Here is a 20288-nt window from a genome sequence, read left to right on the forward strand (position 1 = left end):
AACTATTTTGATCAGTTGTACAACATGTGCTGCTGGATTCAGGGTTGGGGGGGTGTTAAAAACTTCAGTTTTAAGGCAGGGGAATCCATTCCAGGTTACAGGGAGTGGAATGGAAACCGAGTATCTGTCCTTGTTGTCGTCACTCTTCATTCATTCCCACCATTCTCATGAGTTTATAATTATAATGGCTCATAGCCATGAATACAGAGGCCAAAGTGAAGAATATCTTCTTGAGAAATAGCTAACCAAAACAACTGCAGTGCTTCACAACTCGCTTAGACTTACACTAATTGACAATTCAGCGCTATTACTGCAAGCGACATGTGGTGATGCTGATAGGCAGAGTTCATGTTGCGTGTTAATGCTCCTGGACTATACCAGCTGCAATACCAAATTTGGTCCTTTTCTTGACTAGGGCATGTCAAAACCACTTTATAGTCACCTTCCTGCCTCCAAACCAGATCAACCTACACAGCCAGGAGACTCTTTAGGTGAACAAGGATGAGGGAGACCACAAAAGAAGAGGGGACGAACACAGAAAGAGACAAGTCACCGGACATATTAAAGATTCAAGGCCCCACGGGAGGCATCCTATAAAAAACCCCACTGTGATAAGAAAAACTCCTACCCTAAAGTAATAGTGTAACATATTCCCATTATACACCTCGGGCTGGTAAAGAAGGTCACAGAGTAGACTAACCTATTTTCACTGACAATGAGAGCAGGGTAGCACTAAGAACAAATTCAGAGAAGCTATTCAACGTCATGGCAAGGGTCCTAATAAAGGAGTTACCTAAAACTTTCTCTCAAATAAGACCTGCCCGATCTGTCAAAGAAAGCTTCACTTTAGAACTGATGCCTTTCAAAAAATATTTCCTAATCAAAAACAGCCTCCAGCATGTTGCAAATCTTCATTTCCACAAGCAAACAGTGCTCATTCTCATGATGAACCTGCTTCGACTGTGAACAGTATCAGGTTTCAATGATAGGATTCAGAACTGGCTAATAATAGCTCAATTAATGATACAGACGCTCCATGTTAAGTAGGAGGTCATTAGTGATACAGCTGTTGGCCAAACTGTCATACAACTCCACCTTTGATGCTGCTCTGGCTTTGATAACCCGCACTCACTGCCTGTTTCCACTTCAGAGAAAACCCTTCCAGCGGCCGATTAAAAGTGGCAAAATGGCTAAATTAATAAAGGGAAAATCTGGCAAGGCCATTTTCAATGGGGTCCCTTGACCTGTGACCTCAAGATATCTGAATGAAAATGGGTTCGATGTTTGCAGACATGCCCACCCTAAGTTAATTCCATAAAGATTGGGGTAAAAGCAATGAAGTTGTTTGCATGCAGTACAAATGTGTTATTTTGGTCTGATTTATGGTGTATTTCTGCATATTGGGGCCTAAACAGTCTTGGAGTTGCATAAATTGGGTTTGACTGGAAAGCTGAGACTCTTGCAGGTTCAATGAGTCCAGTTTTATTCATGTGTGATGGTTTTAGCCCCCATAGTAGCCATTTCATTTTTTGAAACTTGACGTCAGTGTATAAACCTATTATGATCTGTTCCAGAAAGCTGTGATTATCTTTAGGGTTAGGGTTAGGGTAGGGATAATATAAAAAACATAAATCTAAATAAATTGTTAGGCTATATTGGATCGCAATACTTACGGATCACTATACATATCAAATCAGCACCCAAGTATCGTAATAGTATCAAATCGGAAGATAAACACATTGTCCCAGCTTGAATTCAAAATATCGGGCGATTTTACAGAGAAACAACACAATACTGCCAATGCCTCTGTAATTTACAGTGTGTCACTACCAGCTACTCCATTTTTGCACGAAAAGATAGTTTGTTTGCAATTATTTGCCGCAGTTCCCAAAAATTTGCAGCTGTTTGAACTCAGAGTTACGTTATCTTCTCTTCCATCATACATGCTCTTTTTAGCTCTCCATCATCATTCTGGGAAAAAACTGAACAGCCTCTAGGATAAGGACCTTTTCTTCTCCCTTGTGAACAAAAGGATTTTATCTGTGTTATCCATTCCCCTGAGTGGAGGACAAATGTCAGGCTGCATCCACTTTAGTGATAACACTCAATCAGCTTGCAAAGGCCAAGCTGGACCCTTTACATACCCTATCCAGAATCTGTATCCCCATTCCTCCTTTCATCCTCTTACTCGAAACCAGGATCCAAATCCCTAACTCACCTAACATTAACCATATTTCCAAGATCTGTGTGATTCAAGTGTCAGCTCTTATGAAATGCTTGAGGTCATTTTAACGTCACAACGTGAAACAGCACACTCTACATCTTATGGTTCCAGGCATAGCACCCATCTATCCTACATGGGGGGTCCAATCAAACTTCAGATGCCTAAGGGGAGTTTATTTTCTCTCCCAGGGACTCCCTGTTGATATAGCACGTAGGCTTACAGCCTCCTGAGGCCTTTCACACTGTCCTCCATGGCTTGGGGGACTCGTCCGCCGTTCTCATGAATGGAAAGATCACAGCATTAAATCATAGCTTACACAAATATACATCACAATGTGTATTCCATATAACTTCCGAAAGAAAGATAGAGAGAAAAGTATGAGATAAGTTGTTACTGAGAGGCAGAACAAAAAAAAAAAAAAAGAGACGCAAGGACAAGACAGGCAGGGAGGAATGGTTTGGGTGAGGAGAAAAGACAGACTATCCTACACTCTTTAAACACAAGAGAGGAAAGAGTGGCCATCTGGAGCACAAATTATTTATCAGATTGAATTTGTACCCTTTCTAAACGTTACATCCTGTCTCCTCCCCTAGGACAGGATAAAATGAACGTTGAACACGGCTTTTCACACTGAAGTAAAGATAAAAGTACATGCCAGGAGGGGTACACAACCGGGCGACATACATCCAACGGCAAGAGTGAAGAAACCACGAAAGCGAGCGAGAAACAAAGGCCAGGCTTGTGTGTTTGATTTCTTATGCACAGGATGTTGCTGCTACAGGGGTCAAGGTCATCACTTTGGCAACAGGGCAAGTGTCTCTTGTCCAATGAGGAGGTACAAGATTAAACAAAGCCGCGGGACAGAGGACGGAAAGAGAGTGAAAGTCAGTGCACAAGTGTAGTGAACTCACAAAACTCTGGTTTCTACAACCCTACAGGGTGTCAGTGGTTTAAAAGTGGGACAGTGAGGCAATGAAGGATTAGCAACAACACAATTATGTCTGTAAATGATTACATAATGAGAAAAACATCACAGGAAAACTGTGTTTATTCAAGTTTCTAGCCAAAAACAAAATTTTACAAGATTACATTTGGACACGCCATGATTCTCTAATAATTACCGTTGCCAATTACTAATTTTGTGTATTCTGTTTTGTATATTGTGGTAAAAGCTCTCAGTCTAGGTTCAAAAAAATAAATAAATAGTGAGTTGATTACATGATACATGATGTTAGTGCTGCAGTTTGCCTCATTTCTAAAAAGGGGACTTATCTGATGAAAGTAAAGTTGACCCACAACAAAACTTCACACTTGACCGACAGCAGTATGCGAATTTTTCTCTCTAGCCATTTTCCATTTCTAGGACAAATAAATGATGTTTATATGTCCCAAGGGGGGTGTGTAGGAGAGAGTGCTGCAAATTCTAGCTGCTTAGAAATCTAGAAAAAATATGCAGAGGAAAGCTCCTTGCACCAGTTGTCAATAAGCAGAGCAAGTAAGAAGATTCATATTTTTTAAGTAATGCAGTGCTGTTTCAAGGACTTTTTGAACATATCAAGGTTTCAGGTTCTTTATGTAGATAAACATCATTCCCCTTTAAACCCAACAGTTCACCACCATGGAAGTGTTTACAGTGCCTGAGGGGGTCACTAAACAGCGCTCACGGCTCCGTTTTCCTCGCTCCTTATCGCAACATCATCAAACCGACCGCAAAGGTGAAAGTCTGACAGAGGCTTCGAGGTAAGATGTTTCATTCAATGTTTTCATTGTTTACATGGCGGCGTCTCTGAAACAGCATGTAAACCATGTAATATTTCAACTCTACAATAATATCAGCAGTAATCGTGGCTGTTAGCATCTCGGTTAGCCGCTCAGCACATTTTGATATTGGCAGTTTGAGATAATGGGTTCTTATTCGCAGTATTAAAAGCAAGTAAATAAAAATGACAGCTCTGCTTTTAAGATTAGGATCACCGTCGTGAGAGGTTTTGGGCACTGCTGTTCTGCCTCTCTGAAACACAGCTGCCTTGCGAGATATCATAAACAAATGCTGCTATTAATAAGAGCAACACCATTATCATATCAGATGCTCGGAAGAAAATCCGAGTGTAATAAAATCTGTGTGGGCCAATTTTGTTGCATGAGACTTGAACTTTAATTTTACCCTGCACCATTCGATTCATGATATCTGCATGATGCAAGAAATGCTCCTCACCTTTAATGTCATGCTCCAAACATGGCCACTGAGGCTGAGACTCACTAAGTCTCTTCTTGTAATGTTCTCTATAGTACAAGATAGGCGTTCTGTCATATTGCTTCATCCCCAACAAAATATTTTTGGATTAGTGTCCAAGCCTGGAGCTCTGAAAAAAAAAAAAAAAAAGCCCTGCAAAACTAATTCTTTAAGGTGGGGTGCAGCTCTACTAGGCAGGGCGGCCCACCCTGTCTATTCAACAGTGGCAGGAAAATCTGAGGCAGGGTGATAAGCACTGTGGCAAAGAAGAAAAGACAATTTATTAATACTGTAACACACGACTGCACTATTTATAAAGCATAACCTTTAAAGAAATTATGGGACCAAAGTGTGCAACAACTGCAAAAGAAACTGCTGGTAAACCAATCCCTAGATCAGTCCAGGTTGTACACTTGCCTCACTTTATCTTTGTTCTCTTCAACCTGTCCAGCTTGGCTCCTCTTTGAATTCACAGGGTTTTTATCTGTGAGCTCATACATTCACCTAGCTACTTCTTGGGTGGAAAAAAATGTTTTAACAGCATTTAGTTTCCATGTTGTGTAATGTTTCATACTGATATTGGAGTGTCAGGCATGCCTCGTCTTGCCACTGCCCCTGCCCTGCTGATGTGACTCTCATTTCCTTGTGTGTGTGTGCGCTGTCAAAGTCATTTCAGTCCCAAGGACGTCATTCCGGCGGAGTCAATGCATGGCAGTGGATGTGCTCATGAACAGTCAACAAATAGATAATGTTACACAAAAAACGATCGGCTTGCAGGAAAGCAAAACAATCTGCAGGCTATCAAGCTAGATGGTCCGAGCAGATCAAGTCGAGTTTATTGAAAAAAGTCAGTTTTATTCTCAAATTGTGCTGAATTTAAGTTTTGGGTGATCAAGCTTGGTTGATGAATGGGTGTGGTGGTTCAGCTTAACTAAATTGTTAACCTCTAACATGTTTCAACAGGATTTTCTGTTTACAATAGGGCTGTATGTGTTTCTCATACAGAGAGAAAAGCCAATGTGAGTGTGAAAGTACTGCATATCCAGATTATGACAGTGAGAGTGTGTGTGTAATGACTGGGGGATCAGAGACGGAAGTGATGTATATAAAGGGCTCTGTCTTTATTGATAAAAAATGATAGTGTATAGCAACAGCACACTACAATAAACAGGATTTTTCTTCAATATACCACAGCTAGAAAATTATTGTTAGGACATTAGGCCTGCTAACACCAACAAAATGACTATTAAAAAAAAAATCTGATAGAGCATGGCCCCTGATGCCCCCTGGCTGGACCCTTTTCCACTCAGCTGGCAGCTCTATCACCAAAAGGAGAACTTTTCCCCTGATGCAAAAAGACAAAATCCTATCTGTTGGGGCTCTGCCCAGCAAAACAAACAAAAACAAAGCATGGCCAATGAAAAAAAAGTGTTTGCACAACACAGCCAAAATACAGCATGTTCCACGACAAGTAAACAAACAGTCTAGGAGGGTCGCACAAGAGCATCTTTGTAAATGTATGAGAGGAGGATGGGTGTCTTCTGGACAGTCTGGGACAGCAGCCCTTAGGTTTGACTCACTCTTCAGAAAGGAGAAGGATGTGTGCATGTGACTGAAAAGACACTGTATACACAAAGAGAAGGACCAAACAAGCATATTACAGTGATACACACACCCAATGAACACTGAGCTACACCAGCTCCTTGACAAGGATTCCTCTGCAGGAGCAGCTTGTGCCTGCGGTGGCCACAGTATCACAGCTCCACATCTAAAAGCACTCAGAGGATGTAAACCAGATGCCTGCTCCGACATAACACTTTACAGCTTAGCATTACACTCATAAATCATCAACACTCTTCATGCTTCACCTCTGCACTGCTGGGTCTCCCTGCCCATGCATACACACTCATGATTCTGCATGTATGTGTGTGTACAAAGCTCTTCAGGTGAGTAAACCTACTGGACTATACTAGCTGTTGTCGACATGCTAATTTCCTTTGCTCACAGATCCATGGTAGTGGAAATCAAACTCACATTCTTTCCCAATATTTGTCAAGCAACCTGTTTAGCCAATCAGCTCACTCTCACAGGTAGTGAGTTATGGGGCTATAGCTCACACTTGATCCACACTAGTGCGTATTTGTTTAAAAATGGCATTTTAAAACTAAATCAATCTTTGTCCACACAAGCATTCGGGCACAGTACCGGAAATCATCTCCATCCATACTAACACTGACGTACACTGGGTATGCACGTGCCAATGTCAACAGGAAGCAGATTGTCAGGTGCAGTTAATGCAGCACCAGCACTAAGCTGAAGGCTAGGCTAACAGAGAAACACAAGAGATATCAGTGGTGATGGGGAATGTGAACTCGCTGGCAAACAAGAGCAAGAAAAAACACTGGAGAAATGTCAAGCCCTACTGGTTACAAATCAGGGGTCCTACTGGGACTGCAGTCGTACTATGTCTCATGGAAATGTGGCTAACTGGAAACACTCCCATGCTCACATCAAAATCTCCACAGCAACTTATACTGTCAGGTCACCATGGACCAAGATCATTGTTGAACATGTCAGGTGCCTTGCTGAATACACGCTTTGAACAAGTCGGGCTGTTTTTGAAGCAGAAGGTCATCCTACCGGTTACAAGCTCAGTGTAGGCTACTTAACAAAGTGGTCAGAAAGCAGTGCAATCCTGCCTTCACTCTGGATGGTTTCAGAGGCAGGGAGACTAGGATTAACCCGCAGCCCTTTCTTTCAGCTTTTGACACGGCATAAACACAGAACACAAAATCTCTTTTGTGACTGTACTACTCTGACCTTTTATCTGGGAAGGAGAACTAAGCCTTTCCCGGGAGCCTGGATAATAAAGACCGAGTGGGTGTGAAATAAAGAGTGAAAGAAAGACAAGAGCAAGAGAAAGTACAAAAGAAAGAGTAAAAAAAGTGAGAGCAAGAGTTAAAGACATAAAAACAGGAAGACAACCACCAAGAAAGCCAAAGACAGAGACATAAAAACAGAATACCGAGGCATGGACACGAGGGATGAAGAACAGTGACGCAAAATGCAAAACATGTGTGGTCAAATCTAAACTTGAGGTTACTGGAAACTGGGAGATGCAGGAAGACAGTGGGAAACTTAGGAATTCTGAGAGGATCTCTTCTAATTTTAGGCCTCTTAACTCTTATTTACTGTAACCTGGTTGTGTGTCAGACCTTACCAATACAAAATCAATCTAAAGACCTTATTACCCATATATCTCGTACCCTGATACCCTGACAGCACGTACGCTATCAGAAACATAAGACAGCTGCCAAAATAAAGAAATGTCCTGAAATGCAAAAACTCGATCCTGGACCCATCTCATCTTGCACCTTTTCTAGTTCACATCTCCCTCTACTCTACCCTAACGTCAGCTTTGTGTGTCTGTGTGTAGACAGTGTGTGTAAGGAAACATGTTTACTGCTGATGACTGCATTTACAGAAAAGAAAATACAGTTTACAGAAATGATGACCTGTCCTCTCAGTAAATTCTCAGTGTCTCAGACAGGGAAGCACATCTCCCACTCAACAGGCACGTGTGTTTTGCGACTCAAGTGTACAACAACTTGTGTTGCTTTGTTGCCAACACATATCAGCGTAAAAATAAGTCCGACAAAGTAATTTCCTGCTTACCTGACAAGGACACATGTGCCCATACCAGTGATGGCATGCCTCACATGAAGAGTACTTACTGGTGTCTACTGTCCGCATCGATAAAATGATATAATATAATAAAATGATTTTCTACAGTTCCCCATATCAAAGGAGATAAGCGAAGGCAGTGCTCCAACTCAAGTTGTTTCTTTGTGAAGTCTTTCAGTCAGCTTGTCAAGGCAATTAATACTTATGAGTGTAATAAGGCCAACTGTTTTCCTGGCATTTTTTCCAAATTTCAACAGTTTGGCTAAGTTATCGTCAAAATAATGCCTATCTCCTCATTCTGAAAAAAAAAAAAAAAAAAATCAAATAACTCTGGTATTAAATATGACAAAGCAGTAAGAAGGCAATAAATAAAAATACTCTCTTATTTGTTTCATGTCTGAATTTGTGACAGATCACTCTCTCTCTTGAACATAGACACCATATTTTGTGTCACAACAACTGTTCTTATTTCTTCCAGACATGATTTTACTAAAAGACAGCAACATTTAACTAATGTCCATCCCTATCTGCGTATCAGATACAAAAACAGATACAGAAAGGCGAAGGCAAAAGAGATGAAACATTTATAAATACGCCTAATCTCTTCATTAGCCATCCTCTTTACAGAGGAGACCACAGCAGAGTAGACTATCAGTACTGAGCAGACACACTGCATTTTTAGCACTTAATCTCTGTGAAAAGGTCTTGCAGAGTTATGTCAATTCAAGTGTTACTAATGGTGCTACATGTTCATATAAAGAGTTATCATTGTACCTCATTTATTGATTGAGAAACACTGTACTTGATCAAGCTGTAAAAAGAGGCTATGAAGGCCTTTTGAAGAAAGTATTAAAAAATACAAGAAACACCCTACAATGATTAAGAGAAAGCAACAGCCCTTTTCTGCTGAAGAGGTTTTGTTGAGGCACTCTGCTTCACAAAGAGCCAAAAGTCATAAATCAAATAAAAACTGTGTTTGGTATAGATAGACCTGAATTAAAAAAGCCACCTAAATTGAAAAATGGAGAGATAAAGGCAAAGATAAAGTGGCGAGGAGGGTAAGATTCTAGACAGTCCTCTGAAAAATCTGAATTTCCTTCCCTTGGAGCTGCTCTGTAATGACTTCGACCTTTGAATTTATTGTTGACTCCATTTCTCCAGTTAGGGTAGAGCTGCGAGTAAAAGAGAGCTCCTAATCCATGTAAATGCACCTCAGTCACCTCAATCAAAAGTTCACCCACACCATTTTTCATTCAGGCATCTTACCGGCCACCTCCACGATGTCTCCAGGCACAATGTCCCTGGCCTTGATCCTCTGGACACTCTTCCTGTCCTGGCGGTACACCTTGCCCATCTCTGGCTCATACTCCTTTAGTGCTTCAATTGCATTTTCTGCATTTCGTTCCTGGACAGTAAAAATAGAATAAAAGATAAAAATGAGTAAATCCCAAACAAACAGAAAAAAGCGTAAGCAAGGGCTGGATGAAAAAGGAGGATGGCAATACGCGTTGCCCTCCACAACATACTCTTACAGCACAGTAACTCAAAACAGAGTGATGGAGATAACTACTTAACTGCTGCATAAACTCAGTAGGGAAGAAAGAGGTAAGTTAATGAGGACAGTTGAGCAGCATGCCTCAACACGGGGGCATGTTATAAAATTTTAAAAACCCTGAGAAAACTGGTGGGTGTGTGAGTAGATGCGGGTTCCTTAGGTCACATGGTTTCAGAATCAGATGTGGTAACACTAATATTGTGATATCACGCTTCAGGGTCACCCTGGGACTTCTCATTACCCTCAGTATGACATCTGAATATGCTATCAGATCAAGTATATTAAATGTCATCCTTCTTTTTCAGTTTCTTTAAACTTTCATTTCTCTTGCCAGCTCATTTCCTCCCCAATTATCCTCCACTTGCACTTGCTGTATTACTGCTGACTTTCCCTTGTCTGTTAGTTTTGACTGTCCACAGAGGGAGCAGCATTCTGGTGGTAGCTACTCCCTTGGCAGGCAGGAAGCACTGAACTAGACGTCACAAGACAAGGCACAACCCTCGGAGTGTGGTCTTTTACGAGGGACAGCAACATGGACACTATGGCATTAAAATGGCTCCCTGGTAAGCTGTGAGTTGCAAGGTTGGCCTGTAAATGATTCGGTTGCCCTGAATTCAGAAGGCAATTCTTGATTTTTAAAAAATGGGCAGGCCTTTATCAACCAAGACACAGCATCTAAAACCCTCTACGTCATCCACTCTGGCTTTGTTTGCATAAACAATGGAGGCGATCTCCATGTTAACAGCTCCCCATTTACACAAACCTCAGCAGGGCCTACAGTGAGCATTACATTTACATGATAATCCAGCAGAGCCACAAAGCATTTTGCAGAGTAACCTACTCTAACAAGTAAAGGTGTCTTCTCTGACAAAGTTCACAGTATGAAAGATTGTTGAAGAGCTCTGAAATGTGGTTGGTGTGAACCACAATACTGGGGGCTCCATTTCAGTGGTGGGGCTTCACCCTTAGGAAGCCAGTGAAAATCCATTTCTGCAATGCATATCTAATTTATTTTCTTTATTTTGACTAACATGAACTACAGGGCTCTGGCAACACAAGGAAGTTAAGAAGAAAAAAGATACACAAATGTCATGAGTAGTATATCTTATGGATGTCTCATACATAAATTCCAGCTGTAACATACAACATGATAACTTCATTAACATTAACAATCATTGACATTATTTACTGAATTTTTTTTCGGTCCAATGAATTAAGCACTGTCATCCAAAAGTCCCAGAAAAGAGTTGCTGAGCCGAGCTATCGCGACCCACTACAGGGCAACCAGCTTTTTTCTGAACGTTCTGGATCTGACTGAAAAGGATGCCAGACAGACAAGATGGTAATTAGTTTCTCAAGTGCCTCCATCCGAGACTGCTGCTGCCTGTCAACAATCAAGGTGTACGCTGACAAATCAATAACACTTCTCAGAGGCACTGAGACTTAAAACCCCCAGGGTCGGGACTCGGCAGACACACTGAGGTATGAAGGGGTAGAAAACATCTCAATGCCAATGCCATTTCAGAAAATTGCATGTTTCTTCTTAATGTTCCTGAAGGGACAAGGGAGCCCTGCTTCGTGAAAGGGTAAAAGCTAGGGTTTCCCAGGCCAGTTAGGCTAATGAATGGAGACCAAAATACACTCAGGGAGGAGAAAGTGGAGCAGGCAAGGGTTCCAGTGTGACTGAGAAAAGGAAGAGAGAAATATATGAAGCTGGTCTCTCTCTCTGCCCCGAGGGTCCAATGGGATGTGTGATCTATCCTTAGCCTGGATGGGGAACGCTATGTAGAACTTGTGTCTTTCATAATAAAATCTCTAAACAAGCCTTTCCATAAAAAACAAAACAAACAAACAAAAAAAACCCTCCCTCCGCATGGCTCAAGTTATGCACATACAATTGGTTGAAACTCTCAAACTCCAAGAAAAACTCCACAGAAGTCAAAACTATTTCTCAGTGATGCACAATTCCTAGCATGGTCTGGAAAATTCTTGAGCTTCTCCTTCAGCTTGTTTCTGTCTCTGCTGTTGATAAATAAGTCGATTATGGGAGCAGCTGGGAGGGCTGGATCAGGTAGCTGAGCTCCAAAGCTCATTAGCCATTCAACATCAAAGTGACACACCTGCCCTGCTACAGCTGTCCATGCACTTCTAGTCCAAGTCTTCTAATAGATTTGGACTCAGTCTCCCTGGTAGGCTGACGATTAGCACGTCCAAAGTCCAAGATGGAATTTAGGCAGACTTTTTCCCACTACTATTTTTATTCCAAAAACAAATGAATCAATAAAATAACAGAGCATTTGGCTACACATTAGTTAGAACTGTGTTGAGTACTTTAAGGACAACATTTCCATGTTTAGCTCCTGGTTATTTCACTTCCATTATTGCTGAAAAATGAGCATATAAGCATTAAGCAGTTTTATTTGTCCAGTGCACAAGTAAGATATAAAGAGTGGAAAAGAAAGAAGAAATCACTGTATGTTTGGTAGGGCTGCCCGCTTTCAATCATTTACCACACACACCTGCAATCAGCTGAGAAGCTTGAGTCCATTTATTTTTATTTATTTATTTACATTGCCACCTATAGTGCACCTGTAGTGGTTCTATGGTCTTTCATCAGTGTTGCTGCTGCTGAGAGGACGGTCCACAGACCATGTTAACCCATAAAGAACAAATTCTAGGCAATTCTAGGTTTAATTTGCTTAATAATTTAATTACTTAGATTATCTAATCTTTAAGAATTATAAAGTAACAAGGAATACATGTGTGCTGTTTCATTATTGCCTCTTAATATTCTGACAAAGCCACCAGATAGACTGTATTGCATTTGACTATGATTGATTTTATTACTATTAACATGGTCTATTAACTTGTGCTAGTAAGTTTTCTGATTGCCAGAAATACTATGAATAAAAATACAAATGGTTGAGTCCTTACATTGAAACACTGAAACAGAGATGACAGCTGGAAAGCACTGCCTTCATGGAGTATTTCTTAATATGGGAAATTAACATTTGTCTCAGTGAAACCCTGATTTTACCTCAAGATACTATTCATGCAAAACTATTTTTCAACACCACTACCCCAAACTAACAAAGCAGAGGTTAAAAAGAAACGCTTACCTGCCACACTCCTACAATGGCATTTGCTATAAGAATAAGAAGGATAACAAAAGGCTCCACAAAGGCGGTGATGGTTTCCTCTCCCTCCTCAAACCAGGCCAGCACCTACACACAAAGGGGGGAAAATTATTAAGCAATAATCAAAAGCTCTGGGATGGAATGAAAAATAATGCTGCTTTGTGAAAGACCCGGCTCAGCTGGATAACCACAATAAGAGAAACAAGGATAACATGAGAACATCCTGCTTCGCAAAGGTTGAAGAAAACAATTCTGACAATAGAAAAGTTTGGTCATGCAGGCTTGTGTTTAAAACCTGGAGCCCAACTTCATTGTAACCCATCATTCTACTGAAAGACAGGTTTTAACCACCATAGTTGAAATTCATCTAGGCCAAATATTTTATGCTATTATTAGCATGGTACATGGACCACGTAGGGCTTCACAATGTCAAGACCATTTACAAGGTGCCTGTCCATTAACTGGCATCAGACAACTAGTTCTGCAAGTGCAGAGTTTACCTTCATCTCCGAGGCAGCCTTTAGGACTGGCTTGGCCTTTAACCCTACCTCAGTGTAGGTGCACAGTGAGTTTATTATTGCCACTACACACAACATATTTACCTAAAATAAAATTACATATGAACTCAATGAATTCGGTAACTGTAATTTTTACTGCTCTGGCAAATGTAGTTCCATCCATGTCTCTGTCACACGAGTGGTAGGGTACAAGACTGGGAAGTCATTTTGATTTATGTTTGACACTAAGTATGACAAAATAGCCTGGGAACAAGATTTGCTCAAGCAAATCTCAAGCATACTTTAAAAGCTGAACTGATCAGTCTCCATTGACTTTGTGCTGTGTGAAGGTGCCTCCTTTGCTTCTGACGGTCATCACGTCAGAAGTACCCGTCTGTTTGCTTCAGACTGGGTGTGGCTCGACTTAGAAGGAGACGCTGAATGTTTTGGAGGTACATATGTGTATGTTTGGTTCAAACTGCAGGCATGGATAGCAAAATTACTGTGTCTTGGGCTGCCAGAGTGAGAGTTACCGACATCACCCACTCCAATGGTGCAATACACTAATTCTAAATGGCAACTTGTCATTCCTATCATTACGTATTGGGCATAACAATTACAGGAATTTGTTAACAGTTTAATAATTCATATCAAAATCCAATCTGCGTCAGCCAATATTACAGAGGCTGAGCCCACAGTGCCAGAGAAACAGAGCAGAGTAACAGTTTTCTCCTCATTTGGAAGCTAAGCCAAAAGGACTAAAGTGTGTCAGACCAAATGCCAAATGTCCTCTCTCCAACCCACAAATGCCAAATTAAATTCTAAATGTCTATCAAACATATTTGTTCATGTTGCGCAGTCCAGTTCTGGAGCAGACTGCATGTTCAGTCTGAAGCATTTATAAATGTTTGCATTTGACGTTGGGAGTCAAAATGTTGTCATTTTAAGTTGCCAGAAACGTAATAAAAATGTGGACATGTGTTTGTGTGAGAGCTCTGCAAACCATGACTAGTGAATAGCTGGATGTCACCACTGCACCTTGGTTACTGGTTATATTCTCAGCCATATGGGCCAATAGCCAAAGCTAATGGAGTGAGAACAGTATCAGTGAATGGTGAACACAATCAGGAAATGGTGAACACTGTCACACCCAAAATCTGTCACCTCCGCTGAGAATGGGCACTGGTGGCAGGAACACAAGCTACACAAGTTATAGCTGTGTCCTGAAAGCATACTACATACTCAATGTTACCAAGTATTGAGTATGAAATGTGTTCACACCAGGCCTTGAGACTAAGGGCGTCTCGTCATCCCAGGGACAGAAAAAAATGTGTTTGGGACAGACAAACATCACCTACAGGATGCTTCCGGGACAAAAGGGGAATTCTGGGATTTTATCATCATTATTTGCCTATCTCTTAGAAAATGACAAATTGGATTGGCTGTGCATCCATAGTAGCTAGAACCAGCATTACCCACTACCAGGTGATGAAACTGAGCGTCTGTTCTCTTGCTGTTATTGTATGTAATCACTGGCTGCCCCCTTAGCTGTCTGGGGCGCGAGACCCATGAAAAAATATAATGATTCTGAAATGCTCTTGCAATAGCAATCGTTGCCCCAGAGACCCGGGTCTCACTGAGCTGCTGCTGGCTCCTCATTATCGTTAGGTTGCATCAAGTTACATTATGATGCGTTCAAGCTATATTTGGTAAAAATGAATAAAAATGAGATCATCTATAATGTTATTGTGATATGCTCAAATGTAACCTTGTAAAATGTAGTTTCTGGTCAGAAAATTGAATAAACATAGTTGTTTGAAGGGTAAATTTGTTGATGTTCTCCCAGCAATATAAAATAGATATTAAAGAGAGAATTAACTGGTTACGTTCCTAACACCAGTATGTTAACCTTTTTTTTTAATATATCAAATCATTTAAATACAAACACAATCCTTTATTCCCTAGTCATCTGAATTGTGTATTTTTATGCAAATAACCACTAGAGATTACAGTAACAAAGTTAAAGCACAATATTTAGAATTTAGCACTGTTTACACTGATTTCGGGATGTTTGTAATTCCTTTTTGTAACGGTTCCAGGACAGTGGTAAAAAACGTTAGTCTGGATGTTGATTCACAATGTAAAAGTGTGAAAATGCAGTCTCAAGAATGTCAGCATACATAATCAATTAGTTCATCATTTTGAGAGTGAAATTACTGCACACTATTGTCCCACAATGCAGCGCTTATCAGAAGGGGAGGAGCTACTCAGAGTGCGACAGTAAAATAAGAAGTTGATAAAAAACATAAAAAATGAATTGAAATCTGTTGAGAATATGTTTTTTGTATTTATGCACAAGCTGATTTTCAAATATGACATTGGAAGGCGGTAGAAGAAGTCTGTACGACGGTCACATAACATTGTCAGCTGATGTGTCGTGACATTCTGGTGGGTGAAAAACAGTGTAGTATGGAGACGGTATCCAGTGTGTATTGCTGAGTATTAGTATGTAGTATGGTTTTGGGACAAAGCTTATGTCTTTAAATTGACAGTCCCACACATGAATGGGTCCCAAGTGAACTGATGTGAGCATTTGAAACTGGACATCAATGTAAGGCTCAGGAAAGTCTTGACAGTGTGCCAGGAATAATAGTGACAAGTTAACGCCACAAAGTTCAATCATCAGACAGACAGACAGACAGACAGACATTTGGCCCTCTCAAGTGTCTGTCACTTCCACTCCTAAATAGCCAGACCATGTTGTTCATTCCAACAGCATACTGGAGGATAATCACACATGTAAAAGTGATATACTGTAATTATTCCTGGATTCGCTGCTCATCTGTGTTATTTTTAATCACTACAGACTTCCTGACTACTGGTGTGCAAACATCAAGTACATGAGACACCACAGACTCGGCGAGGTTGCAATGACCTGCGATTTGCCTCAGGAGAGAAACCATGCATGCACTGATATAAAATAAAGCCTCAAGACAGAATCGTGAGGAAATGTTCCATTTCAGATTAACATCTGGGTTGCTTCACCAGACAAATTCTGGGTGCTTTTCCTCTCCTCTTTGAACAGCGCTCTTGATCAGCTGTGATCTGCACTGGATCAATTAGAAAGGTACTATATACACTTTGCAGGCTCACAGATATATACTGTAAAGGCCTACTCAACTCATCACTGAAGGAGGGGAATAAAATGTGGTGGCAGAGATGTACACAGTCCGTGTGCACCTGGCAGAAAGCCAAGTTATACTGTTTTTCCCCCAACAGAGTATTCCTTCTCTGAGAACACTGCCGACAGTCAAACACCATCTTACATGTGTAATGTCTCTGCTCATTTCTCTCTCTACAGCAGGTTTCACCTGAAACTGGATATTTTCCAGTTCACATCATTCTGAATATTTTACTGAATGTTAACTGCTCAACATTCCCCCTTATACAGCTGTTCACTAAGCTTTAATAAAAAATAAGACAGTGAAAAGGGAGCTTAACAAAAGTCAGGCTGGGGAAAGGAATTACATGAGAGCTCTTCAATTTGTTTCATCAGGTCCACCTCTCTTAAATTAAGATGGAACAAGCCACCTGTGCAGCTAAAAAAAAAAAAAAAAAAAAAAAAAGGGGTTCATTATACTTACAAAAGATATGCAGGCAGCGAGTAAAAGGATCCTCACAAGTAAATCTTCAAACTGTTCAATCACCAGTTCCCAAAGTGATTTACCTTCAAAACAAAGAGTGTCATTCAGAAAAAAGAGCATGTCTGTGCTTCCTTTAGTGGGGGAATTAAACACTGACATTTCACAGAAAATTTCTTCAGATGCCTGGTAGCATTTTGTTACATCCATCCACTTACCCTCTTCCGCTGGTAATTCTGCAGTTCATCCCCAAGGACAACACAGACAAAAGGAGAGAGAGATGGAGAGATGGTATGTTGTTAGATGTCATTACTTGATATTAGCCAAGTACCATGCAGTTTTAACCGGCATAAGGCAAAACTACAATGAAAAATAAGAGATTAAAGGATGACCTCCTTATTTACTCAATCATAGTTCACTCACTGATAGAGAACTGGATGTATTTCAATATATATGCTACATCAGAAACCTTTGCATTTTTTTTCATGTATTCTTGTTTATACAGTTAAAAAAAAAAAAAAAAGCCTGGGGTCAAACTGAGCGCAAATAAACACCGATGTGTATCAAATGTCCACAGGATACGGCTGACTGATGTATCGTACCATTACCTAGATATGAATATGTGACGTGAGATATGAATATCTCAAAAGGAAACGATATGGATGATATTAAATTTAGGGTTATGGCTAGCCTAAGACACTGATTGGTCTGCTCTTATCAATAAAATATTTTGTAGAGTAAATGCATTTTCTATGTCCATTTGGTATTATCATGCTGTTTGAAGAATGCTTAATTTCCACTGTTACACCACTTAAAATTTCATTTAAGTGTGAACCCACAGTCATATTGTATAGTGTATCGCTATCGTGGTATTTGGCATAAATATTGAGGTATGAGATTTTATCCATATTATGCAGCCCTAGTGCAGGACATTGAAAACGTATCATGTTAATTTTATCTTTACCAACTTGCCCCTATTAAATTAGAAAAAGTCAGTAAATATGAAGCAAAATTCTGCAATGGCACTTTACATTATAATGCTAATAGGTTTACAGTTTTCTACATTGGCACTTTAAGTATGCAATAATAATTTCTACTACCTAACTGGCTTTTTTTTACACTGCACTTTACATTAGGAATGGTTAGGTTGTTTATTTATGTATGTATGGCCTGCCTGTAGTGTTTATGTTGTGTGTATTGGTATGTGATAGGTGCAGGTCTGTTTGTTTTAATGTTTGTTTTACTGTGTTAATCGTTTTAATGTTTGTTTTACTGTGTTGATTATTTTAATGTTTGTTTTACTGTGTTGATTGTTTTAATGTTATTTGTAAGGACTACAGATGATCTTAGAGACAGATCTTAGAGAAATTACACTTGAAATTTCTCAAGTACATTTTGAAAGTTAAAATGTCCACTTGTAATAATATGATTTATGGCGAACTTGGAAGATACCCTTTATGTGTTGACATCAAAAAAAGAATTATTGGCTATTGGCGGAGTTTAGTGATGGGGAAGGAAACAAAGATCAGCAGGGTGATGTATAACTGTCTATTTAATTTATATATTAATGATTTATATGTATCACCGTGGATTTCCTTTGTTAAGCAAATATTAGATGAATGCGGTTTTTCTTATGTTTGGTCAGACCAGAGATGTGATAACATTAAATGGCTGAAGATGGCAGTTGAGCAGAGGTTAAAGGATCAGTTTGTGCAGAAATGGCGTTATGAACTACAGAGCATGTCCTCATGTGATTTATATTGTGAATTTAAAGACGTTTTTAAGTTTGAAAAATATTTACTCTGTGAAAATAAGAAGTATAGTCAGGCCATTTGTAATCTCCGAACTTCTAATAATAGACAATACAAGGGTCTGGAAAGGAATGAAAGGTTTTGTAACGTGTGTAATGACCGCCACCTGGGAGATGAATATCATGTCTTGTTTGAATGTAAAAATTTAATTTTGTCTGAGACCAGAAATAAGTACTTGCCTAAATATTTTTTAAATCGCCCATCTATGTTTAAATGTATAGCTTTACTGAAGACTGATAATTTACAAACAATATGTAAATTGGGTGCTTTTTTGAATAAGGTTTTGCCACTCTTTAAATGATCAAGTGCAGGCTTGTTTTTTCTGTTTACTTCGACCTGTGATGACTCATTATGACTGTCCATCATTTGTTTTGTGTTGTTTGCACTCCATACCACAATTGTGGTGAAGAGTTAATAAATATGACTATGACTATGGAAATAAGCTTTCTTGCTAAATCTGGTGCACTCATCTTTTTATTCCTTTGAGTAGCTAATGAAAGTGCACACTGTCCTTTATAAATTGAATAAAATAAAATAAATAAATGGATTTAGAGACGTTAAGCAGTGAATGGGGGTCAAATTGACCCCCAAGACAATAAACAGGAGGTTGAACCGGCGTAAAGCAAAGACTAAGAGGATATTAAAGGACGACCTTCTCCTTTATTCACTGATAGTTTTCATACAGGATAAACTGGATGTATTTCGACATATTGATGGTTACGTCAGAAACCTGTGCTTTTTTTTTTTTTCAAACTCAGCATGTCGCCCGTTACAGACTGAAGCCACGGGGCCATGAATGACGCCGAGGATGAGGGTGATTTCAAACCATTAAAACAAGCGAGTCCACCGGTATTTAACTCACCGTTAGGTCCGTATCTCTCCTTTTGCTTCTTCACTTGATCTAAACCCAGACCTGTACTTTCATTGACGCTAAAAAAGCTGTAAACTTCCTCCACGGTCTTTGTGTGTGCGTTGTCCATGGTGAACGGCCACTTGAGGACACTTCTTCTCCTCCTGCTGCTGCTTCTATTTCTTCTTCTTGTTGTTTCGGCGCCGCTCTTCCCAAACTTAACCGGGTCGCTTGTTTCTGCCGTCCTTTGATTTCACAGCTCACCGCGAACAGGGACACACTTTGCGGGTGGCTGACGCGGCTCGACACGGGCTGGTACACCGGCGGATGATTTAGCGGCTTGTAAGCTAACGGCTAGCTAACAGGCTAACTGAGAATGCTAGCTAACGTTAACCGTTGGGATCCTCGTCGCCGGTCGTTGCGCTCCGCTAGCTTTCCAGCGAAACCTTCACGGAACCAGTCATACCACCGCCGCGGCTGCTGCTGTTTTCCTACACGAGGGGCGAAATCTTTACGAAAACGGTGCGACGGGATGGTTTAAACATGTGGTTTAAAGTGTCAGCTCAGCTCCCGTTCGCCTGTGTGTTGCAGAAGAAGCCGAGCGTCCTCATCGGCGCCCAATCGCGTTTGTCCGCCGCAGCTCTCGCGTGCTGAAT

The 20288-nt window shown here is 40.3% G+C and overlaps 1 protein-coding gene across 2 annotated transcripts in view; it reads right to left on the reverse strand.

Moving 5' to 3' along the window:
• atp2a2b (ATPase sarcoplasmic/endoplasmic reticulum Ca2+ transporting 2b) overlaps window positions 1–20288 on the reverse strand; it is a 43095-nt gene extending 22807 nt beyond the window's left edge. Inside the window, exons 1-5 of one of the 2 annotated variants that reach the window (XM_030065925.1) lie at window positions 19645–20288; window positions 17190–17207; window positions 16975–17057; window positions 12816–12920; window positions 9408–9546 (exon numbers count right to left, since the gene is read on the reverse strand). In XM_030065925.1, the coding sequence (XP_029921785.1) occupies window positions 9408–9546; window positions 12816–12920; window positions 16975–17057; window positions 17190–17207; window positions 19645–19762 (463 nt within the window). In that variant the 5' untranslated portion in view covers window positions 19763–20288. The remainder of the gene's footprint in view (window positions 1–9407; window positions 9547–12815; window positions 12921–16974; window positions 17058–17189; window positions 17208–19644) is intronic. The other variant, XM_030065924.1, reaches the window with a different exon arrangement.

This window comes from Myripristis murdjan, chromosome 12, assembly GCF_902150065.1.
Source record: "Myripristis murdjan chromosome 12, fMyrMur1.1, whole genome shotgun sequence".
Taxonomy (NCBI): domain Eukaryota; kingdom Metazoa; phylum Chordata; class Actinopteri; order Holocentriformes; family Holocentridae; genus Myripristis; species Myripristis murdjan.